The 18,785-nt window shown below is 36.0% G+C and overlaps 1 protein-coding gene across 4 annotated transcripts in view; it reads left to right on the top strand.

Annotated features, from left to right (window-relative positions):
- The window catches only part of ERBB4 (erb-b2 receptor tyrosine kinase 4), a 1,181,951-nt gene that overhangs the window by 1,116,894 nt on the left and 46,272 nt on the right, over positions 1 to 18,785 (top strand). For all 4 annotated transcript variants that reach the window (XM_025405288.1, XM_025405286.1, XM_025405289.1 and 1 more), the window contains exons 21-22: positions 13,516 to 13,671; positions 16,089 to 16,164. In XM_025405288.1, coding sequence (XP_025261073.1) covers positions 13,516 to 13,671; positions 16,089 to 16,164 — 232 coding nt within the window. The remainder of the gene's footprint in view (positions 1 to 13,515; positions 13,672 to 16,088; positions 16,165 to 18,785) is intronic.

Below are 18,785 nucleotides of genomic sequence, written 5' to 3'. Positions count from 1 at the left end.
CGGTGGCTCAAGCCTGTAATCCCAGCACTTTGGGAGGCTGAGACGGGCGGATCACAAGGTCAGGAGATCGAGACCATCCTGGCTAACACGGTGAAACCCCGTCTCTACTAAAAAATACAAAAAACTAGCCGGGCGAGGTGGCGGGCGCCTGTGGTCCCAGCTACTCCGGAGGCTGAGGCAGGAGAATGGCGTAAACCCAGGAGGCGGAGCTTGCAGTGAGCTGAGATCCGGCCACTGCACTCCAGCCTGGGCGACAGAGCCAGACTCAGTCTCAAAAAAAAAAAAAAAAAAAAAATTTTGTTCTAATGAATATATAGTTATCCAGCTAAAGTTCAATGTGTGTCCAGTAGAGGCTAAAGATAAGCCAATTTTAGTTTCTTTATTGATTTTTAACTTATTCTTAATTATATTACCATATGAGAATGTTTTTCTTATCATTTCCATTTTCTACCCTATTATCTTTTAAATATCAAAGTGAAATGTTATACAGATAACTATACACAGAAATGAAAGTATACAAAAAAACCCTCACAAACGTTAAAGATGGTAAGGGTGCTGAAATTAAACCATTATAGGAAAGACAGCGTTATCAGGAGATGTGGTTGGCAGTCAATAGATGTTCTTTGGGATTCTAAGTATAAAACACACTTTTATACTAAGGGAATTTCGAGTTACTTAAAAACTGAACTTTTAAAAATGAGAATCATCTGTAATGCAAGATGCTGGACAAAGGACATAATACTAATAACATCGAGTGTTTACTCTTAACTGTTCTGTGAATTTTACATATAGTCATTCATTAATTCTCACAACAATCTTATGAGATAAGTATTATTATTATTGCCATTTTATAGATGAAGATCTTGGCAGACTGAGTAACTAACATGTCTAACATGCCTATGGCTGCATATAGTTAGTAGCAGAGCTGATAATGAAGTTTGGGAAGTCTTGTCCCAGAAAGCACCCTTCCTTCCTGCACTCCACTCCCCAGATGCCAATGATAAACAGGAATGGATTAAAAATGACCCTTTAGAACCGTTTTTATAATATGTGCTTTTAACCTTCTTTCATATGAGATATTAACCACATAAATCTGTGAACTGGAGAGGAGACCAAAAGAAGAGGTCAGCTTTCAAACTTCACGTTGTCAGTGTGCATGAATAATACCCTAATTTCCTAACAATTGTGGGAAAAGCGATAGCATTTAGCCCAAAGTCCAAATAGTATTCCAGAATTAAAAATATTGAGCAAGCAATTTGCAACATATACGCAAGTAAGCCTGAAAATTAACAGATGTTTAATACTAAAAAATAAAAAGCAAAGGGACAATGTAATAAAAATCATCATTAGCAATAGAAAATTATTGCCAATAATATTAAAATTTATGATACCTTTTCCTCTTCTTTTATTTTTAATTGTTATGAGGTCACGTTTGCAAGTATATTTATTACTGCTGGGAATTTCTTCTTTCCTAACCTCTTGATCCAAAGGCAATAGAAAGAGTAAGGATGAATAAATGGAGTAGGGAGAGGAGGAAATCAATCAATCGACTACTATTTATTGACTGTCCCAAAACGTGATGAAATTGGTAAACGTGAGGAGGGTCAAACTGAGCTATGTCATCTCCACAGGAACACACCATTCACAGTTCCAGGTACTCAACAATCCATAAGGGTTTGAAGTGAAGAATAGAAGATAAAAATCTTTATTTTTCAGACTTGAACAAGCTGAAAAAATATAGCTTTCTACTTCCATTACTCATTTTAATGTTTCTCTTAAAAATAATTTGACAAATTAATAAAGTCAATAGATGAGTGCTCTATTGAGATTCTATATATATACACACATATGAATATATATGTATAAATCTCAATACATATATACACACATACATATTTAGAGGTATATACATACATACATGTAACACATATATATACGTGTGTGTGTATATGCACACATATATATTTCAGCTTTGTGCTTTAATCTATACATGAAACTGTTAGCATTGGGTAATTTGTTGTATAGCATTTATAAAGTCTGAGCATACAAGTTTATGTTCTTTCTGATCATAAAATAACTTTGATTTAGCCACAAATCCAAAAAGTTGTTTTAAAATAATGCTTGATAATCTCAGGGTTTAGCTCTAGATGGATGGATGGATGGATGGATGGATGGATGGATGGATGGATGGATNTTTAGCTCTAGATGGATGGATGGATGGATGGATGGATGGATGGATGGATGGATGGATGGATGGATATCTGTCTATAGATATAGATAAAGTTGGAAATTATCATTATGTTATAGAGTGACCCAGGCTATTTAGGAGCTGGGGAAGATCTTGTGGAGGAAATGACATCTAATTTGTGATCTAAGAAACGTTAAATTTGATCAAGTGTGTCTCTGTAGCATGGTAGCAAGAGTGTAGCAGTGTATGGTGAGGGCGTGTTCCAGATAAAGGAAATAGTAAGTATATAGGCAAAAGAAATTAGAGGGTTTTCAGCTTTGCTTGGCCATAGAGTTCAACGTGAAGAATTACAAGAAAAGAAGCTGGAGGGTCAAGTGGAGTCAAGTTGCTTGTGGGCTTTTTTGGCTACCTGAGTGAAAACATGGTTTGGTGTATGTGCATATATGTGTGCACGTCTGTTGAAGGGTAAAGGAGAATGCGGAAATGACGGCAAATGCACATGGTTAAAAAGAGGAGACTTAAGCAAAGAGAAATATGTTAATTTTCCATGGCTACCTTTTGGACTAGATCTGAGCCTTTATGGAATGAGTATCTAAAGTTACTGAAGATTTTTAAGGAGACTGTTACTAAGGAATCAAGAATAGCTACTAATACAGCTGAGGACAAAATAAGGCACAAAGTTCAGAAGAGGGTAGAACTCCTCCGTAGGGCTGTGTGGAAGACAGCAGAGCACTGACATGGTGAGGAGGATGGAAGGGCATAATTGCAATGGTTTGAAACATTATAAGCTGCAGCTTCTGGAGCATCAAGAGATAGCAGCCTTTCCACAGGAGTTTCAACTGTCGGTTTAACAACCGCAGATATCAGTGAAGAGTCCTGAAAAACAAACAAAAAACAAGAAAGATTATCCATCAGTGTCTATGAGGTTCCTGGTGAACCCTAGAAATATCTGCAAAAGGCTTTTTAGAGGCAGGGAGCTACAGATGATCTGCAAGCAGGTTGGGCCAAGAAACAGTGAAATTTGTATTATTACTATACCATCACATGTGTCCTGAAACGTGTAATGACAGCAGACTCTCCAGGACAATTTCTTGACAGTTTTAATGATTAAAGATAGATGATTCACATTTTAAGTAATGTGATGATATCTGGTACTTCTATGGTAATGTTAGGCTAGAAAATGAGCCAAGGTGCAAAGCAGGAATCTCTTTCTCTTAGCCTTTATGCAGAAAGTAGATGGAAACAAAGCCCTGGAATTCTGAGGAAGAATGCAAAGGTAGAAACAAGGATGTGTGTCAAAATGGACATCAAAATCAACCGTAGGGGATTTAGATGAAAACAGAAGCCATGGTACAAATCCTTCTGAGGATTTTAAGAGGAACAAGCCTGAGGAAGGAGAGCATGGGGCAGATCAGGAAGTTTGGAAGTGGCTGGGTGACTTCCAGAAGGAAGTATGTAAGTGCCACTCTTGCGAGCTTTACATGTGTTGGGCAGATATTTGCATAGTGGGGCCGAGCCCATTGCCGTCCAAATGAGACAAGGCAGAACTGAATTGAATGACACACTTTTCAACTCCTTATGTGGATACTCGAGTTGCATAAGAGCCTTTAGTGTTCTAGGAATTTCACATTTTTAATGCAAAGATACTTACATAAAAATATTCAGGAGTTACATATAAACTTAACTGCCGGGACATATAGATATGTAAACCACACTGAAGAAAATAGTTATTGAAATTCTTTAGGTCTATATGATGGCAGAAGTTTTGCTTTGTAATAAGGATACCTCATAAAATTTGATATAATCAGCTTAAGAAGGAAAATTGTACATACATATCCCTGTCCATAAGCTTTATGGTTTTCCACCAGTAGCATGCAATTTTGTGAAACTACAAAATATTAGGAATGATCTGTTTCTGCTCAATTATTACTAAGGTGTCAGACATTCAACCACCTCTCTATGGTCTCTGAATGCATTTGCACAATATGTATGCTCAGAGAAAGGCTCAGCTTCTATTAATCTAGAGGTTGCTGTATTAATAGGTTGCACACTTCATTGATTTTTAATTAATTTCTAAAGAGACACAGAGGATAACTACTACAGCCCACAGACATCTCCATTCTCATTGCAAACCACATCTTTATTGATCGGCTGCCTAAGGAGTAGAAGTAATCCATTTTAAGTACACCTCCCTGTGAGAGTTCGGACACTGCACGATTCACTTCTCCTATTGTAACCATATTGGCAAGAGGTCAATAGGAGAAAAAACTGTAGCATGCTTGATAGTCTCTTGATGCAGGCAGATGAGCTTCTTACTCACAATGTAGTAAGAAAGCAGAGGCTTTTCATACATGCTATTTAATTTACTTTTTTGTTTTTGATTTCATTTATTTATTTTCTGGTTTTCTTAAGAAGGCTTTCAAGTCCCAAGGAGACTGTTCTTCAAACGGATATTTTAACAGCTTGCCATGAGTTGTAAATGAAACTTCTGAAGAAAATGTAGGGAACAAGAATAAAAAAAAAAAAAATCTGTTATCTCTGTCGGCCTCAGGAATCTGAAAATGGTCTTCCCCTTCTCTCCCCCTGGGAGACTAATATCAACATCTGGGGCTTCGCCTAAATGTGGCAGGGTTTGCTTTCCCACATTCCATCATAAATATTGCACATTTCGAATTGCATTTATTAATTTGCCAGTGACTGTTCTAAATCCTCTGTATATGGGAACTCACAAGAACACAATGAAACCTGTGTTACTACTGCTACTCCTATTTTAAGACAAGGAAATTAATGTACAGAGAGATAAAATAACTTGTTCAAAGGTGATACTAGTGCATGACAAAACTTATCAGAACTAAGATTTGTCTTGCAGGCAGCTTGATTCCAAAAGCAGTGCTCCTTACCATTATGCTATATGACCATATATATAAAACTATACACAGTAGACTACAAGCCATATATGAAACTCACAAAACTGAATGCAATCTAGAAAATGGGTGCTCTGTGAATTCAGTGAAGAGAAAACACTTCCTTCCACATAATAAATGTTGAAGGCTTTTAAATAAGACTCTTTAATTTTGCTGGGTTCCCCAAGGGATGGTGCCTTTGGAGGCACTTAACCAACTTTTTATGCATTTCACTGTGTCTTTGACATCTTGAAATTTGCCTGGCGTCAGTAACTGGCACTCTATACATGTTTGTGGTTGGAGTAAATGAACCATAAGACCAGAATTTTGTAAGTCTGTCCAGAAAGTAGCTATTTTTCTTTGCAGCATAGATGGAGCATTGGAGTGTCAATATCCCAAGAGTGAGGAAGCTGAGATGAATTATCAACAGCCAAAACTTCCAGCTGAGTGTCCAGGTCCTGAAGAGGTTTCTGGGCGGCACACCACAGCATCTCCTAACATGCAATTGTGTATGCACACACACATGCATACACACCACACACACACTCAAATATATTATTGGGACTATCTATGAAAATTTTCAAATAAATAGCAAACAATAATTTTTATTATATATTGTTAAAATTACAGAAATTTTGTTGTCCTTAGTATTCCAAAGTCTTCTTAAAATCTGCAACCTAACCAGGCTTCTTGAAGATCATGGCTGCAGTTGGAAGTGTGAGAATTAACCATGAGTGTTAACTCCATGCTGGCTCAGGACAGCTGTATGAATCTGCTTTTCTTCCTCTGAATAGAATAATAGGAAGAACATTCAGGAACAAGTAGAATGAGAAGCTACTGCACCTAACAGTGCTGAGTAACCAACAGGTGTTTCAACTGGCTGCCTTTTCTTCAAAGTAGTCAAATTATATTTTTAATAAGATAAACTTGTGCTTATTTATTTAAAAAATACATAGTATCTTATAATAGTGAATGTTTATATGTTTTCCAGATTTTAAGCCATTGAATCCTCAAGACAACCCTCAGAGTAGACACTATTATTACCCCCATTTAACAAATAAAGAAAGTGAAACATAAGTGTTGTATAAATTGACCAAAATCACATAGCCAGTAAGTAGCCAGTGTTTTTAGAGTCTTATATTTTAAACTTAGGATGCACTAAGATGATTTTTACTAAAACGTATTCATGACTCTCACTAAATATTTGAAGGGGGACATCTACTCTACCTCTTTACTGTTCTCTGTGTCTATTATTGGCCCACAATTTAATATTTCAGATAGATATATTTTACAGTTTCATCTATCATGGAATAAAAATTTAAAGCTAGCAGTAACCTCAGAGATCATTTCAGCCAATCCATCACTTTTATAGCTGAGGTGAAATGAGTACCTGTGGTCATAAACCTAGTTAACAATATGTCCAAAACTTCTGTCTCACAACACTCAGCTCTGTGTTCTTTCTATTCTGCCATGAACCAGCTTCTGCTGGTTAAAAAGATCGCTCAGTTGATTCCATTACTGAGCCCCCTTATATTCCCTTTATGCACTATTTGGATAAAATCAGTTACTTCATCCAAAGATTCCTTTCTTTCCTTGAACGTGCTTATATCTTTAGCTATAACCGTAGTAAGCATTATAGTTGGATTCTTCTTTCCCCCAGGGAAAGAATTGCTTTTAGAAGGAAAGGTAGTAAAAAGGAGATATTTTCATTTGAAGTTAGGTTTCCCGAAGCTTCCTGTTATTAAGAAAGCTTCAGGTTATTAGAATGAAAACAGAAAAAAAAAATGTTCTCTTGCTAACTCCAGAGATTAATGCTGGAGATTAATGCCTGTGAGCTGACTGCAGCTTGAAATTTTTAGCTCCACACGTGTATTTGATGAAATTGTCGCATGGCCAATATGTGAGAAGCAAATATTTATTGACAGAAATAGTCCAGTCTCTCTTGACTTCCTTTAGCTTCTGGCAGCTGGGCAAAATACATTTTCACGTTGAATTAAAACAATAATAATGCTTTTTGCCAGATTGTTGTGACTCACGTATCATAAGACTGAAAAGAAGGTCATGGCTAGGTGTTTGTCAATACCAATATTTTAAAATTAAGTCATTCTCTGTTCTTTTCCATAAGCAGTTTATATGAGTTGATTCTAACCAGAGATTAAAATGTTAAATTCAATTCTAATAACATTTTCCTTGGATTTTATATCCAAGTTCATTTCTGAAAATCAAGCATACAATTTGACCTTCTGTAGTTAACTTGTATTTACTATGATTACACATTTTAAGAGCTATGAGCAAAACAAGCATTCTTTGAAAACTTGCTAGGGCTTACAGAGAAGGCATGAAAAATGGTAAAATTATGAATAGTTTGAGTAATGGTAAATTCTGAATAGTTTCAATAAAATCAGACTTGTGGCATTTGGATCATGAAGTAGATAAACAAAATAACCCTAAAACGCTTCTTTCAGAAACTCCCCTCCATGGTGTGTGGTAAGTGGCAGTTATCTTGGTGTAGAAAATCTATTTCATTAACCCATAGAAAACATTCTGCAGCACTGAACCTTTCAGATCTATTTTATTCGTGACCTTTATCTTCACTAAATTCTTTAGTCTGTGATGTATTTATAGAGGGCACAAAATCTTTTAATATGTCTTCTAATTTTTCTTTCTTCTTCTATGACAGCATCCTTGGGTGAATTATTGTTAAAATAATACTTTGAATAGTAATAATTCTGAAATTGTATTCACACATTAATCATGATGGGTAGGTTATAAGTATGTGTATCACCATTTGCAAACATTTATTAAACACCCACTGTGATATATTAGCTAAGGTTCACAGATTTTCTGAAATAGGCAATTAAAGTTAAGGAGGGTAAGTAATTCTTGTGCATTCTAGGATTGTTGATAGCTATCCCTGGAGCAGTAATAAAGGTTTTCATGTTCTACACTTACTATTTGCCAATTGCTATTTAAGCGCTTTGCATATGCTAATTTACCTCACAACAACCTGAAGGATAGGTGCTGTTATGCCCATTTAGAGAGGAGGAGAGAAAGGGGATGACAGAGAGATTAAATAACTTTCTCAGAGTGACAGGGCTAGAACATGGCAGGACTGGGGTTTCAAACAGGCAATTGACCACAGAATCTATACTCATACCCACTCTACCATCTTGCATACTCTGTGACCAAAATAAGAACAGTCTGTAGTTTGCACAATTCAAATTCCTGTGAACTTACAAAAAGATGCTATAATTTAACTGAGTTTAAAATATAAATTAAAAAATGAGGCAATCACTTGCATTATGTTCTGAAATTCACAGAAACACCAGATAACAGTTTTTTTTTTTTTTTTTTTTTTTTTCTGCAAAGTACTAGTGCCTTTTAAAGCTATATGACTTCAAGTGGCTGGATGCAGAGACTCATGCCTGTAATCCCAACACTTTGGAAGTCTGAGGCAGGAGGAATGCTTGAGGCCAGGAGGTTGAGGCTGCAGTGAGCCCTGATCATGCCACTGCACTCCAGCCTGGATGACAGAGCTAGACCTTATTTCAAAAACAAAAACAAAAACAAAAATCTGTATGACAGATTTTTGATGACAGATTATGAACTATGTTCATTAATTTATCCATGTCCACATAACCCTGTGACCCATTAAGAGAGAAGATAGGCTTAAAAATGTAGACTGTAGAGTCCACACAGCAAGGGATCCAATCCAACTTCTACCATGCATTAGCTAGATCAGCAGTCCCCAAACTTTTTGGCACCAGGGACTGTTTTTGTGGGGACCCGGCAGGGGACATAGTTTCAGGATGAAACTGTTCCACCTGAAATCATCAGGCATTAGTTAGATTCTCATAAGGAGTTCACAATGTAGATCCCTGGCATGCACAGTTCACAATTGGGTTCAGCCTCCTATGAGAATCGGATGCCGCCACCGCTAATCTGACAGGAGGCAGAGCTCTGGCAGTAATGCTGGCTTGCCTGCCACTCACCTCCTTCTGTGCAGCCCAGTTCCTATCAGGCCACAGACTGGTGCTGCTCCATGGCCCAGGGCTTGGGGATCCCTGATTAGATAACTTGGAGCAAGTAACTTGACCTCACTTAGCCTTAGTTTTCTCATATGTAAAATATGACAACAGTACGCATCTCATAGGATTAAGTTAACCAACCAATGTGGCAACATTTACTTTAATGACTGCTGTGTTCTAAGTACTGGGTCAATGTCAACTGTGGTTGCCGTCAGTATTATCTTCTCATAATTTACTTTACCCAAGCTGGCCTGGCATGGATATGAGAATTGCTACAGCGCAGAGTATAAGGTTTCTTTACCCACAAAACACAGCATCATAATGAATGACCCTTATTTGTTCATCTTGAAACTTCAGAGACTTCATCCAGTTTGTTTTTGTCACTGTTATTTCTAATAATTGTCTGCCACCTTAGATGCATGACACTCTAATTTGAAGAGTGATTTCATTTTGAAGGAATCTAGCAGAGCGTGACTCAAATGAGATCTTCCAGAAAGAAAATCCTATTTAATGACTGTGATGTAGAGAAAACTGTTTTGAGCAATCCATAGATGATTCAACACTCTCAAGGTGTGAAAGTAGGACTAAGGTGGCTTTAGTAAGTAATGATTTGAAAGCATGCATCTGTATAATGATGTTTCATAGTTATAAAGCAACCATAAACATGTATTTTGATGGTTTGGTAATGATATAGATACTTACGTTCTTATTGCTTTTAGTGACGGTCAGGTGGGTGAGGGAAACTGTCTAGACATTGTCACCTAGTTTTTTAAAATTGATTTCTCATTATTTTGAAGAAAGTACCTTTTCTGGACAAACAGTATTTAGCTTCAGAATAGTCTATTCTTTGCTGAGCTTTGTGTGTAGAATTTCAAAGAACATGGAGTTTCTGAAGTTTTTCTTGTATTGTAGAGTATGTCATTAGAGTGTCAGTCTGTGCAGGCTGCTATAACAAAATAACATAAACAGAAATTCATTTCTCATAGTTTTGGAGACTGGGAAGTCCCAGATAATGGTGCCAGAAAATTTAGTGTCTAGTTGAGGATCTGATTCCTGATTGTTCATAGCTCCTGGAATCTCACATGGCTGAAGAAGCAACAGATCTCTCTAAGGTCTCTTTTATAAGTTTGCTAATATCATTCATGAGGTTCTACTCTCATGACCTAATCACTTTTCAAAGTCCCCACCTCCTAACACCATCACTTTGGGGGCTAGAATTTCAACATACGAATTTGAGGAAGGACATAAAACCATTCAGATCATAGCACAGTTTGAAATTTTTTGGTGAATGTGCCTTAGTTCCCTATTGGCAAAGTACATATCACTCTTGCTGCATAAGTTTAAGAAATATAAAAATGATATTTTTATTAGAACAATATTTGGTTCAAGGGATCATTATCCACCTAAATGATAAAAGTCTAAAAACAAAATTGTTCTCAATGTATTCTCTTTCATCATCATTCAAACAAATACTAAGGATGATTACTTAATTTTATAAATATTCCTTGATATTATCCTCTTTATAGTATTCCTTCTGGCCTAGTTTGATTGAAGGTTCAGATACTCTTACACATAGGAGCAGACGAGTGTTGTAAGTGATGGAAGCAGAATTCCTGGGAAGAAATAGTGAGCAGTGGGATCTTGGAAAATGGGTTGGGATTACCCTCATTGGGGTACAGTTGGTCTCAGCTAAAGAGAATGACTGACCCACACCCAGTGTGGGGACTAAAGAAAAAAAAAATCTGAAAAATGGATGTATGTAGTCCGTGGACTGCAAATTTGCAACCTTTATTTTACACTCCCATCACCTTGCTTCTATATTGTGGCAGTGGCTCCTGCCTTCAGCTACACAGATGTCCAATCCATTCTCTGTATTAACACCAGAGTGGTGTTTCAAAGAGTCCAACAATCTCATGCCCCCCCACCCCCTTTGTTTTTTTCTGAGACAGTCGATCTCGGCTCACTGCAAGCTCCGCCTCCCGGGTTCACGCCATTCTCCTGCCTCAACCTCCCCAGTAGCTGGGACTACAGGCACCCACCACCACGCCTGGCTAATTTTTTGTATTTTTAGTAGAGACAGGGTTTCACCATGATAACCAGGATGGTCTCAAACTCCTGACCTCGTGATCCACCCGCCTTGGCCTCCCAAAGTGCTGGGATTACAGGCGTGAGCCATCGCGCCCGGCTTCGCTCCCCTTTTTAAAACAACTTCCACATCACCTAATTGTATACTGCATGAAATACAAAAGTCTAAGTTCTTTACCATGACATATAAGAGACCCTTCTTGGACCCTGCCTCTTCTTTTGTTTTCAGTTTCACTTCTCACCACTGTCCCTCCCTAATACAGTATGCTTTAAAGATACAGAATTGCATGTCTTTGTCCACGTACGCCATGGTACTGCTGCCCCGTGCTTGTTCTGTTCACCTGCAGTTTTACTCTCACTCTGCCCAATTGGGAGACATCATTCAACCCTTACTTAGGCCTTGGTACCGCTTTGAAGTCTCTCCTCTCATGCATACTTGCTAGGCTATGCTACATAAGGGCCTCAGAATAGAGTTCTCTTTAAATGCCTTGCATGTATCACATCAGTCCGTTCAAGTTTTTATTCCCTATCTGCCCACTTTATTAATTAGCTTCTGTTCTCCTTTAATGTAGAGACCTTATCTGAATCTTTTTTGTCTTCTCGGTGTCTGGCAAATAGTCCAGCACATAGTATGCGTTAACCTGTTGCCAACATATTTTCCATGTTCTGATACGAAGGTGATAAGAAAGAGAATAATGAATGTTTCATGAACATTTCTTAAAGGGATAGAATTATTTGGGAAGATATGAAAATATTTTATCTCCAAGGCAATGCATTTATTTGTTTATTTTTTTGATCCTTTAAGTCATATAAGGGCTATATGTTCTCAGATGTACTTTATTCTAGGAATTTCTAATTTAATGTACTCAAATACAAAGCACTGTTTAGGAGAGCAGGCAAAAGTCCCATAAATCTCGGTTGTAAGTTGATTTCAGAAAACACTCATCCGCACAGTGTCACCCAACTGTTGACTGATTAGACCATATCAGGCAGTATCTCCACTGGTTGTGTTTAATGTGCATTTATATGGGGTTGGCTCATGATGCTGTTTGAAGTAATCTTCTCTTTACACTACACCAGGTATACGGTTCATAATTTTTTGACCTGTGTGATTTATGTGTCTGTTTTCCACAGCTTTTGTTTTGGTATCAGAAACCATTAATCCTTCAAAATCCTGCAGTTGTAATGTTAACTGCCAACAGCATTGATTTGCAATTGGCATGAGAGTATGGTTCAACCATTTCATAATAATTCTAATCTATTTTTAAATGATGACCATTGTACCACTAAAGTAATCAAATATAGAATTTCCCCTAACTCTTCAACAAAAATGTATTCACTCTATTCTTGGCCTCAGGTTTATTTCCTTAGTTTTACATAAGTTATTTTGTTAAACATAATGTTTAGCAACTCTTAGTTTACCTAGTACTGAAGTATAATTAATAAAGTAATTGTCACTCCTCTGGATTATTTTTTCTGAATTTGTATAGATATTAATACATAACATATGTTATATATTGTTACATGTGGATGTATTGTGAGGAGAGCCAGCTATATCTCTTGCTGCTGAACAGCAACAAATTTTATTTTTAATTTCCCTGTATGTTTTATAAAGGCAAAATATTAAAGGCTAATTTCAGTGTCATTACAAACTATGTAATTTCACTATGGATTCTCATAGTGACTACTGATACCATAGAAGCCTTCTTAAAAATTACAGGTTTTTAAGACTTCTAGAGTATATACTTCATTCTGTGAATGATTAATAAGAATAGTATAATTCTTAGTATAATATCATAGTATAATTCTTCAGCCTCCATAGAGTCTATAATGGCAATTTTGGCACCATTAAACCTCAAATGAAATATTGCTAAAAATTATGGATAGAGGTATTTGTTTGGATGTGTAGGGGGAGATGACATGAAGCAGAAGTTATTGAGAAGGAATGACTACAAATATGTGGGTCAATCCAAGCATATGTTAGCTTATCTGCTACAACACCTGCACACCTCACTAAAGAAAGAGTTTGTAAAAGGATATCAAGTCGCTTGGAAAAATAATGATCTAACATTTAGCTCATGTGAAAGTAATTCATTTGTCTCATAGGACTTTAGGGAGAAAAGACCAAAAGCTGTTTGTGGTTTGCTCTCCCCCAAAATCAGGTTTTCTCTAATTTTGAAAATATTCTAGGTTTCTGGCTTCACTTAAAAAATTAGGCACTTCCAACTGAAGGCTAAGAGAACTCTTTTTAGAAAAAAAGGAAAAACCTAGGCATTAACTGACTATCATTAAGGAACTTGATGTTTTTCAGGGAATGATGTACCTGGAAGAAAGACGGCTCGTTCATCGGGATTTGGCGGCCCGTAATGTCTTAGTGAAATCTCCAAACCATGTGAAAATCACAGATTTTGGACTAGCCAGACTCTTGGAAGGAGATGAAAAAGAATACAATGCTGATGGAGGAAAGGTGGATATCTTTTTGAGAGCAATATTGCTTGAAAATGTAGTATAATATCCTTTTATCTCCTTATATTGTATACAAGAAATCAATAAGCCTGAAGCTTAGGAGATTATAAAACCTTGGTTCTACCATTTGCCTTTTTTCCTGCTCAGGGTATGTATGTGTGTGTGTATATATTTCATGTACACATATATATACCATATATTACCAGCTTCTATTTCTCAAAAGTAGCTAAAATAAGGTGATGTATGTCTGTACCCAGGTGACCTTCATGTTAGGTCCAGTGGTGGGAAAGGGGTAGATCCTTAGGGCTTCTAGAAATTAAACTTTAACACATGGCTGTAGAAATTGTCCCATTGATCTAAAGACCATAGCACTAACTCTGACAGATAACATAGCTTCTCTCTTATAGACTAGAGAAAAGTTTAGGTAGTACAAACCACCCTGAACAGAGCCACTGCCTTCGTCCAACTTTTCCGACCCTCTAGTCTCAGCCTCTGCCTGACAACAGCATTCCTGACTCTTTCACCCACTCTGTGATCTCAATCCGTGCCTTAGTACCATGTCTTGTATTTCCTCACTAACCTTCTCTTTAGCTTGCCTTTCTTGGCCAAACTATTAGGACTAGACTTCATATGGAGGTCCCTCTAGCTTCACCTGGTGAAACCTAAGGTCAGGAAGCCCAAATGAAATAAGTAAATGCAATCTTAGCCTATGGTGACCTATAAGCTTACACTAACAAAAGAAACTCAGTTATTCTCATGTCATGTAAATATATTTATTATATGCTTTATTTATCATGGGCCATCCAAATATATATTATAAATATTTTGCAATGTTAGGTTTCCAAATGCTTAACTTCATCACAAAGCAAAATAACACAAAAATTTTTTGAACTACCCTATTTTGCCTGTTTGCTACCAAACTGCAGTAGTCTGAGACCACAGCTTTGAAATTCACTATAAGACTGCACAGAAGTTGAAGTCTATAAATCACATGGCTTCACTTGTCTTGAGAACATAAGATTTGAGACATAAGATTTGTCTAAAGCAAGATTCATTACTGCTTTAAATGCTTGGTAACCATTAAGTCTTTATCAAGCTACCTGTGATTTAAACTTACTTCTTTAACACAATGTCCGTAGTCCATAAAGTCTGCTAACTCCTTGCCCATAGGGAAATTACTTTCAATGTGTCTTCTGTTCCCTTTCACTGAATACCATGATTCTGTCATAGAGTTACCTTGGTGTCACCTTGGTGAGCAGCCAACCTCATGATTTCAAAGGCCTATTTAGTTTTAAGCTTTCAACTGCACAGTAGAAGTGTTTATCTTTATTCCATAGAATCTAATTATATTCCCAGCTATATAATGCTGCCCTTCATAGTTGAAACTCATTCTGCTGGCCCATCATCAGCAGGATATGTGGGTTGAGTTGTTTTTCTTGTAGTGATGATAGATTTGTGCTGATCCCCTCACATTCCTTTATATAGTTCCTATTTTGAAAATGGTACATATTTTCAATACTGGCTAACCAAGATGAGAGAGGTCATTTGAAGCTGGAAAACAAAGCAAGGCTAACTTTGGAATTCACAATTTTAGGCCTTTTATTGGCCAAATTATATGAGAGGAGAAGGGAGGGGGCAAGTATAGAAAGAGTCCATTGTACTGGTGGCCCAAAATGTGTCTGAGGGTGAAAAGGGATAACTGAAAATATAACAGATCTCATTTTTTGAGAAAAAACTATAAACACATTTTTAGAAGCATGTGTATTAGATGTTTAGATTTGACACTGTAAATCATAATATTTACTAGCAACTTAATTACTGAAAGTTAATTAAGAACTATAGAAAGTTATCCCTACTTAATTATTTTTACCTTTAATTGTTTATAAAGCTTTTTTAAAAAAATAAATAAATAAGTATGACCAAGCATGGTGGCTCATGCCTGTCATCCCAGCATTTTGGGAGGTCAAAGCAGGCAGATCACTTGAGCTCAGGAGTTCTAGGTCAGCCTGGGCAACATGATGAAACCCCATCTCTAAAAAAATGCAAAAATTAGCCAGGCATTGTGGTGCACCCCTGTGGTCCCGGCTACTCAAAGGCTAAGGTGGGAGGATCACTTGAGCCTGGTAGGCAGAGATTGCAGTGAGCTGAGATTGTGCCATTGCACTCCATCCTGGGTGACAGAGTGAGACCCTGTCTCAAAAAATAAATAAATCAAATAAAAAATGAATAAGTATAGTATGTCTTTAGATTATTTCACTTTATGTATTTTATAAATTAACATATATTTATAGTTATATCTACACACATACAATTTAAAAAATATGATTAAGTCCAGCCCAGAGATTCACATTTATGAAATATATATAGAAATGAATTTTTAATGTAATTTTAAAACTTTCACTTCTTACTTCTCTATAGATGCCAATTAAATGGATGGCTCTGGAGTGTATACATTACAGGAAATTCACCCATCAGAGTGACGTTTGGAGCTATGGTAAATAAATCTTCTTTGCGAATTAAAGCTTGTAAAGCAAAAATACATATGTTAAATTCATGTAAAATATCTTAAGCTAAATTATTTTGTTGTGTTATAAATACCTATTTATAAGCCAAATTTCCTAAAGGAGTTAACTCTTTGCTTTCTCAATGAAAAAAAGAACAACAAAATATTCTCTTTTATTTTATTTTACTTTAAGTTGTGGGATACACATGCAGAACCTGCAGGTTTGTTGCATAGGTATACATGTGGCATGGTGGTTTACTGCACCCATCAACCCGTCATCTAGGTTTTAAGCCCCGCATACATTAGGTATTTGTCCTAATGCTCTCCCTCTCCTTGCCTCCCATCCCCCGACAGGCCCCTGTGTGTGAGGTTCCCCTCCCTGTGTCCATGTGTTCTCATTGAAGAACAACAAAACATTCTAAATAGCATTCCTATCTGCCTTTTTCTGCTTTTTTCTAGTTTATTACAATGTAATATACTAATATCTCTGCTAAGATGTTTTCCATAAGCTTTGGTTTGATAGCAACTGGCTTGATCATTTTGACAGGAAAAATATTCAGCCAATTTTGGTTTAGGGACAATTTCATAGAATTTCATGGCGTTAATTTTAAGCAACTTTCAAAAACATAACTCTGAATATAGTAAATATTCAAACAAAAACAAAACTAACTTTTTGTGTGTTTTTTACATATGAGAATTTTTATGGTCTATAGTAGAAAACAGATTATTGTCATAACTAAGAAAAATTACTGACTGCAGTAAGTTAGAGCAATGAACATGGTAAAAAGAGAAGACTGCTAATTACAACATTAATTTTAATTTACAAACTACTTGTGGAGTAGCAGAAATGTTACAGAGTGAATAATATGAACTAGAAAAGAGTGATATCTATAATTAGAACATTTATTTTATTGTGCTTAACTTAATTGTTAAGATGAGCTATTGAGCATCTGTCTGGCTACTTAAATGTAAGTCCAGTATTACCAAGAAGGAGTCAATATGGTTCTAAGTTTAAACATATCATATAAAATTGGTATTTCTTACAAATAAAAAAGGATAACACCCACTTAAATAAAAGGGTGGTGGTGAGATTTAAACGCATGGTACAATTTATTTTACTCAAACTGAAGCTTAAAAAAAGTTTTACCTTTTTTTGTATTGTTGGAAAAAAAGATATAAACCATTCAATCACTTCGAACTTACAACTTTTGTCAATGCTTGACAAAACTTACTTCCTATTGTAAGAAGTGTATAGAAAAACATCTATTACATGTATTCTATGATAAATTTATATATGATACAGATTAACATGTAGATTAGCATTTATATGTTACATGATATAGACAGGTTTATAGAATATAATGTCAGATTTATATATTATATATATCATATAGTATATTTTATATATGTATATACTTTTTTCTTTTTCTTTTTCTACTTACAATTCACTGAATCAAATGTGGCAATCTCCTGAAAGCAAATTTAAATTAGCTCAAAATATATGAAAAGTTGGCAGAACAGTCATATTTTTAATAGTAAAATTTGTCTTTTGGGAAAAATCTTGTTACTCAGGCTGTAACATTTTTCTTCATGTTGAGTTGCAAAATCCCAGGAACTGTTCATCAAAAATAAATAAAAAGATAGGTAGTACTCTGTTTTGAAACACAGCCCAGGTCATCAACCCATATTCATAAGACATTTAAAAATTTTTATGATATATCATAGTTGATTGCAAAAGGCGTAAAAGGCAGAGGAAGTTGCATAACCTTGTTTACAGTGCACCTTTATGGAAAATTCTCACTAGGTGAATTTTTTTTTTTACAAAAATAAGCATCGGCTGTGATATACATCTTAAGATAAAGGAATTGCAAGTAAAATTTGAGATTATTTTATTTTAGCTTTCCTGATATTGTTCTTTTGCATGAAACCATCCTTTTCTAACCCTATCTTGTCATCACCTTTACAAGCATATAATTGGATTATTATCAGAAGTAGAGTTTTTTATATTTTGACTTTTGTTTTTGTATTTGTATGTTTCTGTTTATTATATTTTCTATTATTTTAATTTACAGTTGCTTTGTATCTTGCTTATGTTGGGAGTTCTGATAGAGATGTGAGAGTATCTACTCTATCTTTTATAACTGCCTATCTAAGTTAACAAAATGTTCTCCTTAAATATATATTCTAGGCCCAGCATGATGTCTCGTGCTTATAATCCTAGCATTTAGGGAGGCCGACGTGGGCAGATGGCTCAAACCCAGGAGCTTGAGACCAGCCTGGGCAACATGCTGAAACCCTTTATCTACTAAAAATTACAAAAATCAGCCAGGCATGGTGGCTCATGTCTGTAGTCCCAGCTACTCAAGAAGCTGAGGTGAAAAGATCATGTGAGCCTGGGGAGGTTGAGGGTGCAGTGAGCTGTGATCATGCCTCTTCACTCCATTCTGGGTCACAGATTGAGACCCTGTCTAAAATATAAAATATATCATTCTAAAATATAAAAAATTCTAAAATATAAAATATTCTAAATATAAAATATTCTAAAATATTATATATATATATATATTCTGTAAGTATGACTATCTAGAGATGAACAGTCATCCACTTAACTT

Source organism: Theropithecus gelada, chromosome 12, assembly GCF_003255815.1.
Source record: "Theropithecus gelada isolate Dixy chromosome 12, Tgel_1.0, whole genome shotgun sequence".
Taxonomy (NCBI): Eukaryota; Metazoa; Chordata; class Mammalia; order Primates; family Cercopithecidae; genus Theropithecus; species Theropithecus gelada.
Note: the sequence above shows the minus strand (reverse complement) of the source record. Positions and strands in the feature narration are given on the sequence as shown.